The sequence below is a fragment of the Nylanderia fulva genome, unplaced genomic scaffold, assembly GCF_048542155.1.
Source record: "Nylanderia fulva isolate GAGA-0341 unplaced genomic scaffold, ASM4854215v1 Scaffold88, whole genome shotgun sequence".
Taxonomy (NCBI): Eukaryota; Metazoa; Arthropoda; class Insecta; order Hymenoptera; family Formicidae; genus Nylanderia; species Nylanderia fulva.
The window spans coordinates 192067-207812 of NW_028191004.1; the positions used below are offsets into that span (position 1 = coordinate 192067).

At 33.3% G+C, this 15746-nt stretch overlaps 2 protein-coding genes across 5 annotated transcripts; one reads left to right on the plus strand and one right to left on the minus strand.

Moving 5' to 3' along the window:
• Positions 1–2962: 2962 nt before the first annotated feature.
• On the minus strand, positions 2963–5499 carry ncm (pre-mRNA-splicing factor nucampholin). Its single transcript, XM_029319549.2, has one exon. It carries the CDS (start codon positions 5423–5425, stop codon positions 3182–3184), a length of 2244 nt encoding a protein of 747 aa, XP_029175382.2. The 5' UTR covers positions 5426–5499; the 3' UTR covers positions 2963–3181.
• A 1393-nt stretch (positions 5500–6892) lies between these two features.
• On the plus strand, positions 6893–13201 carry LOC146719750 (protein kinase C iota type-like). 4 transcript variants are annotated; one of them, XM_085489582.1, is made up of 4 exons: positions 6893–7196; positions 8283–8358; positions 9343–9551; positions 10834–13201. In XM_085489582.1, the coding sequence occupies exons 2-4, from the start codon at positions 8303–8305 to the stop codon at positions 10887–10889; spliced, it is 321 nt and encodes a 106-aa protein (XP_085345708.1). In that variant the 5' UTR covers positions 6893–7196; positions 8283–8302; the 3' UTR covers positions 10890–13201. The 4 variants fall into 4 exon arrangements, with proteins under 4 accessions (XP_085345708.1, XP_085345705.1, XP_085345707.1 ...); XM_085489579.1 differs by having other exon boundaries at positions 10610–10901; XM_085489581.1 differs by having other exon boundaries at positions 8288–8358; positions 10610–10901.
• The last annotated feature ends 2545 nt before the right edge of the window (positions 13202–15746 follow it).

Sequence of the window (15746 nt, forward strand, 5' to 3'; positions counted from 1 at the left end):
TTGCAATATTTCTGAACACATGGTATCAAAATGTTGCAAAATTTTTGGAGATAGCGACGATGCGGTTTTTTTTAAGTGTAACACCTCCACCCACGCATCCACCCACGCATCCACCCACACGCATGCGCATTTATGGACCAATTTTCACGAAATTAGTACCAAAATGTTGCAAATTTTTCTGAGGAAACTGGTGTTTTATTTTTTTAAGTTTACGCCTCCACCCACGCAATCATCCACGCGCGTGCGCATTTATGGACCAATATTTTGACGAAATTGGTACAAAAATGTTGCAAATTTTTTGGAGATGGCGACGATGCGGTTTTTTCAAGTGTTACACCTCCACCCACGCACCCACCCACGCGCATGCGCATTTATGACCAATTTTCACGAAATTAGTACCAAAATGTTGCAAATTTTTCTGACAAAGCTGGTGTTTTATTTTTTTAAGTTTACGCCTCCACCCATGCACCCACCCACGCAATCGTATATTTATAAACCGATTTTTTTAAAATTGGTACCAAAATGTTGCAAATTTTTTGAAGATGGCGACGATGTGGTTTTTTCAATTGTTACACCTCCACCCACGCATTCATCCACGCGCGTGCGCATTTATGGACCAATATTTTTACGAAATTGGTACAAAAATGTTGCAAATTTTTTTGAGAAAGCTGCTGTGTGGTTTTTTAAAGTTTTATCCCACCCACGCATTCACCCACGCATTCACACATTTATTCACAGACTTTTTTGAAATTTGTACTCAAATTTTGTTGGGGATGGCTACTATGATTTTAACAAATTTTTATCATCCTATTCATCCACCCACGCACCCATGCACCCATGTGCATACGCATTTATTGACTTGGTCACACCAATAAGTAATTTTAAATAAATTTGTGTACATGTTTATGATTGCAAAAATTTGCAACATTTTGGTACTAATTTCGTGAAAATTGCATACAAATTAAAGGTTTATTTACACGAATTGCACACATAATCACAAATACGTACACAAATTTTTTAAAAATTACTTCTTGGTGTGACCAAGTCAATAAATGCGTATGCAAATGGGTGCATGGGTGCGTGGGTGGATGAATAGGATGATAAAAATTTGTTAAAATCATAGTAGCCATCTCCAACAAAATTTAACTACAAATTTCAAAAAAGTATGTGAATAAATGTGTGAATGCGTGGATGCATGCGTGGGTGGGATAAAACTTAAAAAAACCACACAGCAGCTTTCTCAGAAAAATTTGCAACATTTTGGTACTAATTTCGTGAAAATTGGTCCATAAATGCGCATGCGTGTGGGTGGAGGTGTAACACTTGAAAAAACCACATCGTCGCCAAAAATTTGCAACATTTTGGTACCAATTTTTTAAAAAATCCGTTCATAAATATGCGATTGTGTGGGTGGATGCGTAGGTGAAAGCGTAAACTTAAAAAACCCCACACACATACACAGAGAGAGAGAGAGAGAGAGAAAGAGAGAGAGAGCGTGTGTCTTAAAGAAAGAGGGAGGGAGAGAGATAAGGAAAGAGAGAGCATGTGTCTTAAAGAGAGAGAGAGGGAGCGCGTGTGTTTTAGAGTGAGAGAGAGAGAAAGCGTGTCTTAAAAAAAGAAAATAAAATATCTGGGAGAAAGAAATAGATAACATAGTAGTCATCCACAAAAAAATTTAAACATTTATTTTGGTATAAATTTCGTGAAAGTCGAACAACAAATGTGGAAGTAGTTCGCGGTAATACAAAAAAAGAATTAATTTTTTGTGTTAAAACGGATTTAATATAGACTATATGAGGACCGCGCAAAGCGCGGTCCGAATAGAAAGGCTGGCTTTGAGGACCGCGCGAAGCGCGGTCCGAAAAGCTAGTATATATATATATTATTATAATATATATATAATATATATATATATATATATATAGATTTTGCAGCATTAGCTGTTTACTGAAATTATGAAGAGATTAAGGGCCGGAACATAAACTTTTATTAAGACAAAAGGAATCGAACCAGAGTCTTTCAGTTTCATCCTTAAGATAGAAATAAAGGACTTTAATTGGTTGAATTTCTCATATGGATAGGACACTTTCATGGGTGTTCGCAGGATTTTTTCCAGGGAGGGGCATGATTAAAGTTTTTTTTGTTTCTTATTATTACTTATTATCTTTCTTAAATTTTTAAATTCAATTTTTTAAATTATTTTGTTAGTTATTTTAATATTTTTATATTAAATAAAATTGCAAATAAATGCCAGTGTTTATTCATAAGAAGAACAAATGCTTAATTTTTTTACTAATTCCAGGAGAAGCCCCCCTTCTCTGCGGACACTCATGATAAATCTCGATTATATATGTGTGCATTTGTGTAATTTACCGAAGCTCGTATTATATTGCCTTCCCCCTCCTTTCCTATTTTATTCCTTGCAGAAGGCTCCATTTATCTTTATCTATGATATGGCGGTCATCTCATGAAACAACGATCCACGAAATACGACTTAATTATTACTATATCTTATATGTTCATTATCGGGTCACAATATCGTGAAGCTTCGATAACAATAAAATAACGATTTTTAAAATTTTTGTTCATTTTTGGAACAACCATATGCTGGAAGTTTCTGAAAATTACGTCAAACCAAATTATTTAAGTAGAACTATTTTGCACAGATATTTTGCCCTGTTTTTAAATGTTAAAATTATAAAATTAAGATACAAAAAGATAAGAGTTACATACATTATTATTGAATTGACAGGTAATTATTTTTTAATTCCTCTATACTTTTAAAATCGAAATATAATTTTGTTGCAATCTAATACTTGTGCCTAGCCCTTTTCATGAATTTTTATTTATATATTAGAGCTTTTTCGAAATTTATTATTTTAAAATAAAATTAATAATTAATAATATAAATATACAACTTTCCTCTGTATAGCAGAAAATAAATCATTGTAAATATGACATGTATTATATAAATATTGTATTTATTATTATCATTTATCTCTAAAACTCCAAAGATGTGCGGAGAGAACATTTAAACAAAATCTAATATATTTACAAGAAATAGATTATATGTTTTATATCTTATATATCTCTAACTAGTTTGAAAATAAAAAAAATAATACATACAAAGTATATTTCTAATATATAAAATATATCTATTGAAAATTTATACTTGACAATTTTATTTATTTTTTTTTGATATTTTACTTTTCGTTTTTTTCTTTTGCGTTTTTTTATGTTTCTCTTCCTTCTTGTCCTTTGATTTAGATTTCTTCTTTTTTTGTTTATTTTTCTTCTTGGCTGAAATTTCTTCATCCTCTGACGATGATGAAGAAGAAGAATCCGTTGTAGTGGAACTGGACAAGGTGGAACTAGATGATGAACTAGATTCATCTGCGCTGGAGATTTCATCTTCTTGAGTGTTTAATACTGGTACAGGAATTGGCTTCGAACGGGACTTCAAATGTTCTCTCAAGTCATCGGTCAAACCACCCAAACCGATGGAGGTAAAAAAGTTGATGGCAAAACGCGTATTTTTCGGATCATCTCTGGGAAATAGTCCTTCGAACACCTCCTGCAAGGTCGGATCCTTGACTCGTTCATTCAGTTTCGTCAGACCCATGTATTCGGAGAGTTCCTGAAAGAGGATCTTGATGAAAATTCTGTTGGAGCTGGTGGTATCCTCCTCGTTCAGTTTTATGCACGACAATACGCTCCACGAAATGGAATCCGTGAACAGCAAATGGGCGAAGAACTTGGAGACGTTTCGTAATTTGTTTGTGTCGAGACGGTGTATTGTGTGATAAGAATCTTTGAAGATCTGCTCGAACGGGGTCACGTACATCTTGTTGATGGCGCAAAACCGACCGGCCAAAAGGCCAAAGAACTTTTCGTACGTACGCATCTCTGCACAGCAATCCAAAAACATGTGACATAGCTCGATCTCCTGTCCCGGCTTTAGTTGCATCTTCATCAACTTGTGGGCGCATTCTTCGAAATCGAGCGAGGAGTGTATCGTCAAATATATGGTTCGACGAAGGGCGGTCAAATTTGTCTCTGTATTGTCGAATATCACGTCCTTCTTTCCCTCGCCTTGTTCAGCGTTGCTATCTTCGTCCGAGCTCTCCTCTTCCTCTTCCTCCTCGTTATCATCTTCCGTATCGCTGACATCAGAACCAAGAATCTCCTTACATAATTGTTTATACTTCTCCTCGCTGGCCAGATATGCTTCGTCAAACTTGAAGACATTTAATATATCTTGCGCGTTCATCTCGTCGTCCAGTCTTATCAAATGAGTAATTTGATTTTTCTCCTCCACGAGATCCAATTCCTGGAGAACGGCTTCGTGATCCTTGAAACCGTCCTTCCTGATCTGAAACATAACTTCTATCATGTACTGAACTCGCTTGTCCAATTGACCTTCGTGCAGTATATTTCTCAGCATCTCAAAGATAGCTTCTATGCCTCTTCGTGAGACTTCTGTCAACTTCATGCCACACTCCTTCAGGAACGCTATGGCCACTTCGACAGAATCGTCCGTTGGGGTTTCCAGCAACAACGTCAAGATTTCTAAAGCTATAATCTCATAGGCCACCCGCTGATTAACCAGATGCGCTATAAAGGTACCTGAAGAGATGCACAGAGGTTTATCGTTTCTCTTAAACCCGCGTTTAAATTGCAAAACCAGCCGGGTCAGTACCAGTTCACCTATATTGGGGAATTTGGAGTTGATTATAGCTGTTAGTGCTGCGTAAACTGGGGTGAATGTTGGAGAGGCGGCCTGAGCTTGAATAATGGACCTCGCCAACAGACCTCTACCGCGAACAATGTTCTCGCGTAGCAATTCCCTAGTTATAATTCCTATATTACTAGTGTTGATCTTATTGATGTAGCCATGGATGGACTTCTTCAACGCCTCCCATGCAATGCGTTGATAAGCTGTTCCAGACTTATCAGTGATCTCTGCCTGAAGCATACGCAGCTTGGCAGGTGGAATGTAAGCACCTCCCGTCTTCGAGGTCAGAAGATCCACCGTACGCTTCTGCCTGACCTCATCTAGCTTCTCTTGCGTTTTATCCTTGATACCTGGTTCTCCATAATACCTGCTTCCTATCTCTTCCTCCTTACTTGGCCTTTTTCGGTCCCTTTCGCTATTACTGTCTCTATGATCGTCGTCGTACCTGGAACTTTTGTGATGATTATCGCGTCTAGCGTGTCGATGATGCTCGTCGTCGCGTCTGGAACTTCGATGATTACCGTCTCGTCGGAAACTCCTATAATCGTCGTCGTCGTCACGTCTGGAGTTGTTCCGATCGTCGTTATACCTGGACTCTCTTTTACGATCATCGCCGCGTTTGTGATCTCTTCGCTTGCGATAGCGTTCCTCAGCCTCTTCTTCGTCTCGTTTCGAACGCGATCTCTTCATTTTTGTGTATTTGTATCTCTAACCTAACGCTCGGTACAATGCTTGTTTTCGGATTGCTTCAATTTTTATAAAGTATAAAGGTCGTGACACGTGAATGGTTTGATCTAAAGGCTGTATCACACTGCGAGTTAGGATTAGATTGAAATTTCACCAATCAGAGCAAAGTTCACTAAACTTGAGATTGGTTTTCTTTATTCTGATTGGTTATATTTTAATCCAATTTGTGAATATTATAAATAATTATAATTATTTATAATCATTATTTATAATAAAATTAATTATAATAATCTATAATAATTTTTTTATTATAATTATAATTATTGTAATTTTTATTATAATTATTATAAATATTTCTAGGATCTCTAACCAATCAGTCAGCAGCTGCTTTGCTCTGATTGGCCAATCCGACGTAGAATGTCCAATACAGAGCTCTGGTCCAATAGAAAAACTTGTTTTCTAGTAATTCCAGTTAGTAATATTTTAAAATCAAACAGGATAATTTTCGGGATTTTAAAATTCTGTAGCCAATAGCCAATCGCATAGTGTGTATTGTTTTTTGGCGAAGACGGTAATTAAACTCTCGTGGTATAAAAGATTTAACTTAATTTGCTTTTTTGTAACATCATATTTCAGAACTTGCTTTATTTTATTATAAATAAAATTATGAAGTAAATAATAATAATATATAAACGTCAATGCAAAATCATTAGAATTAATAGGTTTTCAAGGCACAAAAAATTACTCCATTTTTGTTTGAATTTGTTATTCTCTCTTAAAAACTAATTATCTATAGTATTTATTAGAAAAAAAAATATAATTACTTTATGCTTTTTACGGGATGTTGAGAAATTGATTATTTTTATTAATTATTTTTTAATTAATTAGTTAATTAACTCTTGTTTGTTAGACGTTTACATTGTCATTAACTTTAAAATTTATTTTTTAAAAAAAGTAAAAACGGAACAACAAATTCTGAAATATGATTGTTATATGAAAGAGCGAATAAATTTTTTTTGAAAATACGTCAAAAATTTAATTACGTCACTAGCGTCACGTTTTCGTATTAACATTTATATTGTTATTAATTTTATCATTTATTTATAAAAACAGTAAAATATGGAGAAAATTTTGAAAATTGAACATTATACAAAAAATATTTATTGAATTTTAATCATTTCTTCAATGTTAATATTTCTTAATAAATTAAAGTAAAATAAATAATTTTTTATTAATTAAATTAATTAATTTTTAAAGAATTATTTAATTACTTTTTGTTTGTTAGACGTTTACATTGTTATTAACTTTATAAAAAATTTATTTTTAAAAAAGCAAAATGAAGCAACAAATTCTGAAATATGAATATTATGAAAGAGCAAATAAATTTTTTTCGAAAATGCCTCGAAAATTTAATTACGTCACTGGCGTCACGAGCTGCGACAATTTACGATGCGGAAAAGTTACGTCATCTGGCACGAAGCTCGCGCACTAGAATCGATGACGGTATCGCACGGCGAGTCAGTTGCCAACAAATATGGCGCTTGTCAAATAACAACGCTTCACGCTGATGTGTAACGTTTAATAGTATTTAGTGCATCGCGCTGTTATTTAACGCGCATCATTATTATTCCGCGCGTCGGCGAACTCTTTTTTACGGTTTTGTATGAGTGTTCGAGGTTAAGGCGAAATTTTCCCCCCAGGAAATCCCTTCGGAAATCGTCATTTCTACGTGCAACTAGTGTGTGCAGTGTGCATCGGCGACAGTTCTTCCGCGGTGAGTCAGAAATAAGCGTGCACACGCAACGTAAAACGGGCGAGTCTCTAATAGAAGGAGAGAGAGAGAGAGAGAGAGAGAGAGAGAGAGAGAGAAGAAGAGAGAGAGAAAGAGAGAGAGAGAGAGAGAGAGAGAAAAATTGTCACACGCGTTCAATTGGAGCATTCGAAGTGAAAAGAATTAACCGATCGTTAATCGAGCCAGCCAACTCGACAATCCTTTCTCTTTCGCGAAATCTATGTGTATGTACCTACTTTTCTTCTAAAGAGAGATAACTATTATTTACAATCTGGATTTTTTCCAACTTCCAAATTAATTAATATTAATTATCTACATATTATTAAGAAAAAATTATAACTGCTTTATGCATTTTACGGGATGTCATTTTTATTTTTCTTTCATTTATTTACGCGAAGTTCATTTAGAAACATTAACTGAAAAAAATTATTAAAATAAATATTTTCATTCTCCTTCGCACATCCAATAAACGAATAAAAATAAAAGATGATGAAGATGTATGCTTTATTTAATTTTGCAATTATTAACCGTTGAAATTGTATTAAATATTAAATGTATAATTTATGTTTACTAAAAAATGTATCTGATTCAAATAAATATTTATTCAAATACTTCTTTATACATTATTTATTTAAAACAAGTAAATATTTATTTGCTTAATTTGAAAGAGTATTTCTTCAAATAAATATTTTCCTATGTCGAATTAATATTATTAGTTTTAAATAAATAATGTCTGAAAGAATAATAAATATGAATAATATATATAATTTATTCAAATTTAATAATTTTTTGCTTGTACAATTGATTGAGTGATAAAACAGTTTTGAAATTTCCTATGCTGTACGATTGAACGTGGCTTTGTTGAAGTGTGTTAAAAGTTTGTGTCATTAAAGAGAATTGAGATATATTGAGTATTTTACAGTAATATTTATATTTTATTTATATAATAATTTTTATATAATTTGTTTATATTGATAAAATTGTATTGGAATTTTTCATTTATGCCATATTATGCTAATCTATGCCACTATGTGTATATGTACCTAAATTATGTTATTACTGTTTCAGAATAGAAGACAGTTTCGAAAATGCCTACACAAACGACAGAAAGCGATGATATTCGAGTGAAAATTATATATAATGGGTAATGTATATTATAAAAACTGTTTTGCAATTTAGTTTAATGATATACATGATTCTTTTTCTTTCACATACTTGTCTTTAATGTAAAGAGTGATATTTAAGTTTTTTCTGAAAATATATATATATAAAATTATTTCTAAAAAAGTTTTAACATTTTTATTTTCAAATTTTATGCTGTATCTGGAACAAAAAAGTCATATACAATTACATTTCGACAATTAATACAATATAAGTATTTTCTTGAAGTATATTTAGAAATTTAATTTAAAAAGATTTAGTGAGAATTTATATTAATACATTTGCAATTGATAATTTTGTCACTTTTCTAACATTGAAAACCAGATATAATAAATTTAAATCTATAACTGGTTAATTGAGTAGTTTGTGTACCCTCATAGTTTTGTCATTAGAATAAGAAAAAAAATACTTTAAAATATTATGTTTGTAACTAATTATTGTTTGAAATTGAAGGAAATGTACTTGTTATAAATCAAACTAGTGATAATATCAAATTATATACATACAAAATGTTAAAATTTAAAAGACTTAAAATTTATTATATATATTTTGAAAAAATTAATTAAAATTTAATATTTTTTTCTATGCCATTTTAATAATAATTTTATTTTTTTTACTTGAAACACTTAAAAAAGAGAATTTATTTTAGTTTTGTCGTATTCTGTGCTGTAAATATATAAACAAATTTATTTTGATTTTTGGATTAAAATTTGTTTTGATTTGAACTTAAAATATAAAAAAACATGTTACCACATTAGTGACTATTAATAGGTTCTTTTTAAATCTATTCTTTAAATTAAATTAAAGTATCTCCAATATTTATATATATTATATTGTATTAATTGTCAATGTAATTAATATTTGACTCTTGTTATACTATGGATATGGTACATTTATAATACAAAGATCATATTGAAATAAAATATTTTGAAACAGATGTCTGATATGTGATGTATTTTTTTATCAGAGAAATGCAAATCACCTATATCAGTCCTGGGATTTCCGTGGACACATTGCGTGAAGAAATGCGGACAATATGCGGTTTTGGCACGGAGCAATTCACGATGAAATGGGTGGATGACGAGGGCGATCCATGTAGGATTGCTTCTCAACAGGAGTTGGATGAAGCTCTAAGACTGTACGAACTCGAGAAGGACACGGAAATAACGATACACGGTGAGTATTTTGTGTACTTTATGCATTTAAATCGTCTAAGAACATGATTATCTTGCATGCTGTTCTTTAACTTGAGCGACACTAAATTGTTTAAAAATTACACATTGCATCGATATTAGACACTTAATTAATAATTCAGACGGGCCCATTGTGAATAATACACGTATAATGGTCAATTATTTATTAAACAAGAAGAAATAATACCTATCTTGTAATTATGTGATATCTGTTTAATATTCTATATTGAATAATTATACGGAAATCATCTATACATTGTACGTAGATGGGTATTCTAATTATGTATACACAATTAGCATTAACGTAACATATACGTGTGTGCTAACGTTTCTAAACTTATGCTCCAAGTATCGACATGCGTCTTACAAGTTAGTATGTGCAGTATGTACAGTACATATATGTATACCTTGCTGATATATTCGTCTTATATGTATGGGTTATCATCGATGACGATATGAGTGATAATAATCGCCGATTAACAGCGAAATCTATTTGGCGTCGACATCGACCGATCTGACGATGTCATTCTCAAGGATAAAAGTGCTTTCCGAGCATTTAATGAATTTTTGTTTGCGAGAATTCTACAGTATTTGCGAAATATTTGGACAACTTCTAGGATGTATTCTTTACATTAAACTAAAGTAAAAAGTATATATTATATATTCATAATATAAAAAAATGAGGTGTTGCGGAATTAAAAAACAAAGCAGAATGTCCAAAACCATAGGGGTGAAATTGTCCATCAATAGTGTGGATGTCGTTAGATAGAACAAAAGGTGTAATAGTCATAACTTGATTGACAGATGAGATCATTTTCTTTTTTATATTAACGTTATTATTAAATAAACATATATAAGTTTATATACAAGTATAACATATACAAGTATTCTCGTAAACACCTTGTATGTACAAGTCATGCGGCGCACATATGTTGTGTTTAGAAATTCATATACTCTCCAAGACTTCAGGGAGACCCGATAAGTAGTTGTTTCCACTCATACTTCAGTACTAACTCGATATTGGGTTTCATTTGTGTGTAGAATACTTCTTGCAAGATGACTTGCTGATCCGTGCCATACGTTTTCGCAGAAATTGCCTTTTGCTTTTTTTTGCGCGGGTTTAATAACAATCAAAGTTTTTTTTTGGCAAACTTATATAGAGAAAAAATCCGTGATTAATTTTTTTAAACAGAAAATATAGATAGTACATCGCGAGTATGTATTTCTCTGTTTCTAAACAAAGTAAAATTAATTTGCAATTTAAGTCGAGCGCAAACAACATACATGGTTTCTTCAAGAAAATAATACTGTTCCTTCCTGATGGAGTGAGCTGAAATATTCACGAAACGTTGGAATCAAACATCTACGTCGTTCAAACCTGAAAACCAATTTAAATATTTATAGCGAAACCCTTAAATATCATATCTCTATTTGTAAACAAAACATAATAGTTAGCAAATATAGGTAGTTAAAAATATTTTAAAGCAAATTTTCTATTTTTTTTTCTTATTTCAATACAGACCGAACTGTGTGGTAATCAGCTGTAAAATTTACGTTTATTGTATAGGGTGTCCTATAGGAAATTGTTGAAACTAATCAGTTGTCATTTTTTAATGCATGCAGTTATTGAGAAAACAAAAATTGTGTTGGTAAGAGGAAAGTCTGCAGTTTTTAATGGATACAAATAAAATGTTTGTATATCAGTTTATTTTATTGATAAAAAGTAACGCGAAAAAAGTGCTAATAATCACATAAAATCACATAAACTAATGATAAATATTTTCAACAATGCCAGATTTAATAGCAACTATTAAAAGGATCGTCAATAACATTAAAAATGACATGTTAGAAAAAAATTTTTACGAGTTTTTGTAAAAGAACAGAATTTTGTAAAAATTCAAATAGTGCGCACTTTGAAAATATTTATCATTAGTTTACAAATGTGATTATTAGCACTTTTGTTATTATTTTTTTCAATAAAATAAACTGGTATACCAATATTTTATTTATATCCATTAAAAACTGCTTATGTCCATTAAAGACTTTTCTCTTTACAACACAAGTTTGTTTTCTCAATAACTGCATGCATTAAAAATGACAGCTGATTAGTTTCAGCAATTTCCTATGAGACACCCTGCATGCCACATTTTAGAAAGGTGAAAGAAATTACCAGCTGCACATGTGTCAAGTATAACTTGACATCTCTTTTATGCAGCTTTTAAAGAAAGTGACATCGTAAAAATTAATTAAAAAAATTTTTTTAAATGACTGGGGATGTTTGATGTGCAGCAATGTCACCGCATCGAAAAATATGATGGTGTTCATACTAAGAAATATAAAAAAATTATCTTACATGCTTAACGATTTTGGTCTGCCACTTGCCGCGTGCTCATTAGTTCACAGATATTTTAATTAATAATGCAATTTATGTTTTATTAAAAACTTTAACAATACGATCAACTCATAAAAAGACAGATAATTTAAATAACATTTATGACAAAATAATAAAGGTTGTTTAGGTCTGTATTCATTGTCAGTTTCCTTTTTGTAAAAAGTTACGTAAAGTCGATTATCGCATGTATTGTTGCCGCTTTTCCGCGTTGCTGATTGGTTGTCTCGATTCGCATTATGTGTTATATTTATATCAAAAAGCTGCCTTTGCGAAGATTAATAGTTTGACAATTGTTCAAAATAATATAATTAAATCAAAGTATATAAAATCAATGGCGCGCGCTTATGTTGTTTAGTAATATAAACAAGTGACGAGGTGTCATATCGACACAACGGTGGTCTTCTTTTTCTCTTTTTTTTTTTAGTATTCTAACAGGTAATAATTTTCGTTTATTGATTTCTGTATTTTTTTGCACATATTACTATTATAATGTGTTATTTTAGTAAGTACACTTGAAAAGGACCAAAAGTATGGTCGAAACGTTGTGAGATTTATTAAATAAAGAATTGCCAGTATTGATTGAGGAATATTTATTCCTTTTTTTTAAATAACGCCTTTAATGATTTCTTTAATAATTATTGCGAAGTTAGCAAAATGATATGAGATTTTTTTGTTTATCTCGATCCGTTCTACCTTTTTACGAACGTTATTGTAAAGTCATCGGACATTCTCGCGTGACAAAAAAATGTCTCGGTTTTCTCGATGTGTATAGTCACACGTATCAGTCTTCATAAATCTGCGATGTCACAACATCAGTCGCAGCAGCAGGAGCTGAGACCACATGTTGTCATAGAAGGATAAGGAAGAATCGACAGGATGGATAGCAAAAGCTAAAAAGCAGCAAGTACAAAATTGATGACTCAAAGAAAGACGAATGGCCAAATAAAAAAACGATAAAAAAATAGGAAAATAAAGTAGATGTGCGTGGAATAATTTTCTTCAAAGAGACTCCTCTATAAAAATAGAAAAACGCAAAGAGTAGAAGACTTCTCTTTGAGGGAAAGAAATAGAGTTAATGAAAAACGTACAGGATGTCCCGCGGGAAGTTGTTGTAACTAAATGTGTGCTTTCCCCCTTCTCCCCCCTTTACGACTTAGATAAATTTTCTATTGTTCCCTAGTCTTGGACTTACCTCCCACTTTGCAGTTTTATTTTAATCTTCTTTGGAGCAAAAACAGCGTTGAAAATAGAGCGGTGGAAGAAAAGATTTATCTTATTGAGGGTTTCTTTTCTAGAGAAAAAGTATACGCTAATATATAGTATATAGAGCATTTTATTCATCTAATCTTCATTTCATACCAAGTATGGAATACATGGTTGTAAGCAAAAACACTCTAAAAAGATGAAAAAAATTGTTTTATTTTTATACTCATGTACAGTGGTCCATTTTTTTAAAACGGCTTTGATCTATTTTTAATCTATTAAAATAACTGCAGATACATTATTTGCGGAGTAATCGACAATTTTATGTAACCATTACTATTTTATTATTATAGGAAATTTTTTATGCATAATGGTAAACAAACGATTGTTTACAGTTTTCATAAAAAATTTGATTTTTGTTTAAATAGCAATGTTGCATACTTCGAAAATATGTATTATTGAATAACTGATTTCTACACTTTTTATAAAAGCAAAATAAAATAAATGAAAAATTTACTAGAATATATATTTAAAAAACTGCCAAACTATGAAATTTTATTTTTCCCCAAGACCCGTATGCAGCATAAAAGAACCAATTAGCACCCTTCAGCAACTTTCCAGGAGAAACCCAGTATACATATATATATACTGTGTATGTGTATATATATATATATATATATATATATATATATATATATATATATATAGGACAATATAAGATAGCAAAGAAGCGAAATTTATTCGAAAGCGGCGACGAAAGAAAAATCGCCGAATGATCAGCGAGCAAAGAGCAAAAGTATAAAGACGAAGGAGGGAGAGAGGATGCGCAGAATCTGTGGGTAAATATAGGTGGGTGTAGGACCGGCGGGGTGAACGAGGGTAGCAGGGGGAGGAGGGATATATGTATCACCTCCATCTAGACGCGATCCGCGTTTGCGCGATTCGGTTGGTAGCGTGCGCCGGGCGGCGGTGGCGGGCGGTTAACGCATCTCGCCGCGGCGGTAGTCGATATCCTTGCACAGACCGATCAACAAGGGCGACAGCAGGGGCCTTCCCCGAACGCGAACCTGGCCGCGAGATCGCGAGATCGTTGGGAGAGAAGTGTCGAGCGCGAAGAGAGGTGCAAAGGTCGAGTCGGGGGTTGCAAGGAGCACCTCTTACAAAAGGGTTGCAAGAGGGTTGCGTCATCGACTACGTTCCGACTACTTAGTGGCGGTTTCGTCGGTAGCAGTCGTCGGCGCGCTACATCGCGAATAGAGAGAGGTCGCAAAAGAGGCGGTAAACTAGCATCGATCGAGGCTGGTGATTCGTCGCATGCTCATCCCGGTGGCTCCTGTGTAAGAAGTCGAAAAGAGGCGAGGAAGGCGAGGCAGGAAAGGAAGTGGAATACAGAGGAGGAAGAGATAAATAGAGCTCGCGCTCGGGGACAACAAAAGGCGATCGCGATTGGAACGGGCGCGGAATAATAATACACCGCGACGATTGAGCAAGGCGAGACAAGCACGGCTAGGCTCGTTACGGAATGGCGTGGGGTTATTGGAGCGCAACTTCCGTCAGCGATCGGGGTCGATCACCTCGTCGCGAGAAGGACAAACAGCATCATTGGTTTTTATCATTCAATTCAATTCCGGCTAATAATTGACGTAAGCGTTTTTCTTCTGAATCCGTGAAGCGATTAATGAGCGCCGATTTTAAAGCGTTATATTTATCATTTTCAGGTGGATTTTCGACAATTTCCGAAACGACAATTAATGCCTTTTCATCGAGATGACGGATAACAGTACTATATTTTATTTCTTCGGAACGTATACGAAATACCAAAAATTCGCTTTCGACTTGAGCAAACCACAATTTAGGTTGCTTGTGCCAGAATGTGGGAAGTTTTACCAGACGAAATTCATTAGAATGGATCTGAATGGACTCACCAGATTGCTGTTGCATATTTCCAGAGGGTGAATTAAAAATTTCCGATCCCACCTGATTTAAAATGTTCTCTTTCGAAGATGTCAAAACGGTTGAAGTAGACGGAAGAGTAGAGTTAGTTGTCTCAGTTCTAGGAGGAGATCTATCCAAAGGCATCTCGATTGATATTCCGATGACGAAAAGAAACGATCCGGAAATCCAAGTCCGAAGATTCTTGACCACGTATATAAATTTTTCAAAAATTCAGAAATTGAATTTCCCGCTCAAGAGAATATTCCTGTGTTGATCACTGATCACGTCGGGGTCACCAAAATGTAGTAATATTTGTCCACAAACGATAACTTTTTTAAGAGCTTTTATTAATACGTGTTATCAATGAGAAATTACAATAAAAAGTGAAAGCAATAAAAGATGTATTTGTTTAATAAACAAATGGTCTGTAACATAGTAACGAAGGTGTAAAAACGTATAAGGTGTAAGTGTATATGTGGTGTAAGTGTAGATGTAAAAATGCTATAGTTAATGCTGCAGTAACGCCACACGATGCGGAAAAGTTACGTCATCTGGCACGAAGCTCGCGCACTAGAATCGATGACGGTATCGCACGGCGAGTCAGTTGCCAACAAATATGGCGCTTGTCAAATAACAACGCTTCACGCT

Bases quoted from the DNA above. Each gene is read 5' to 3' on its own strand.
- ncm (XM_029319549.2), bottom strand. From the start codon at position 5,425: ATGAAGAGATCGCGTTCGAAACGAGACGAAGAAGAGGCTGAGGAACGC.
- LOC146719750 (XM_085489579.1), top strand. From the start codon at position 8,303: ATGCCTACACAAACGACAGAAAGCGATGATATTCGAGTGAAAATTATA. The intron at 8,359-9,342 runs GTAATGTATATT...TTTTTTTATCAG, and splicing joins GTGAAAATTATATATAATGG to AGAAATGCAAATCACCTATA. The intron at 9,552-10,609 runs GTGAGTATTTTG...ATTTGTGTGTAG, and splicing joins CACGGAAATAACGATACACG to AATACTTCTTGCAAGATGAC.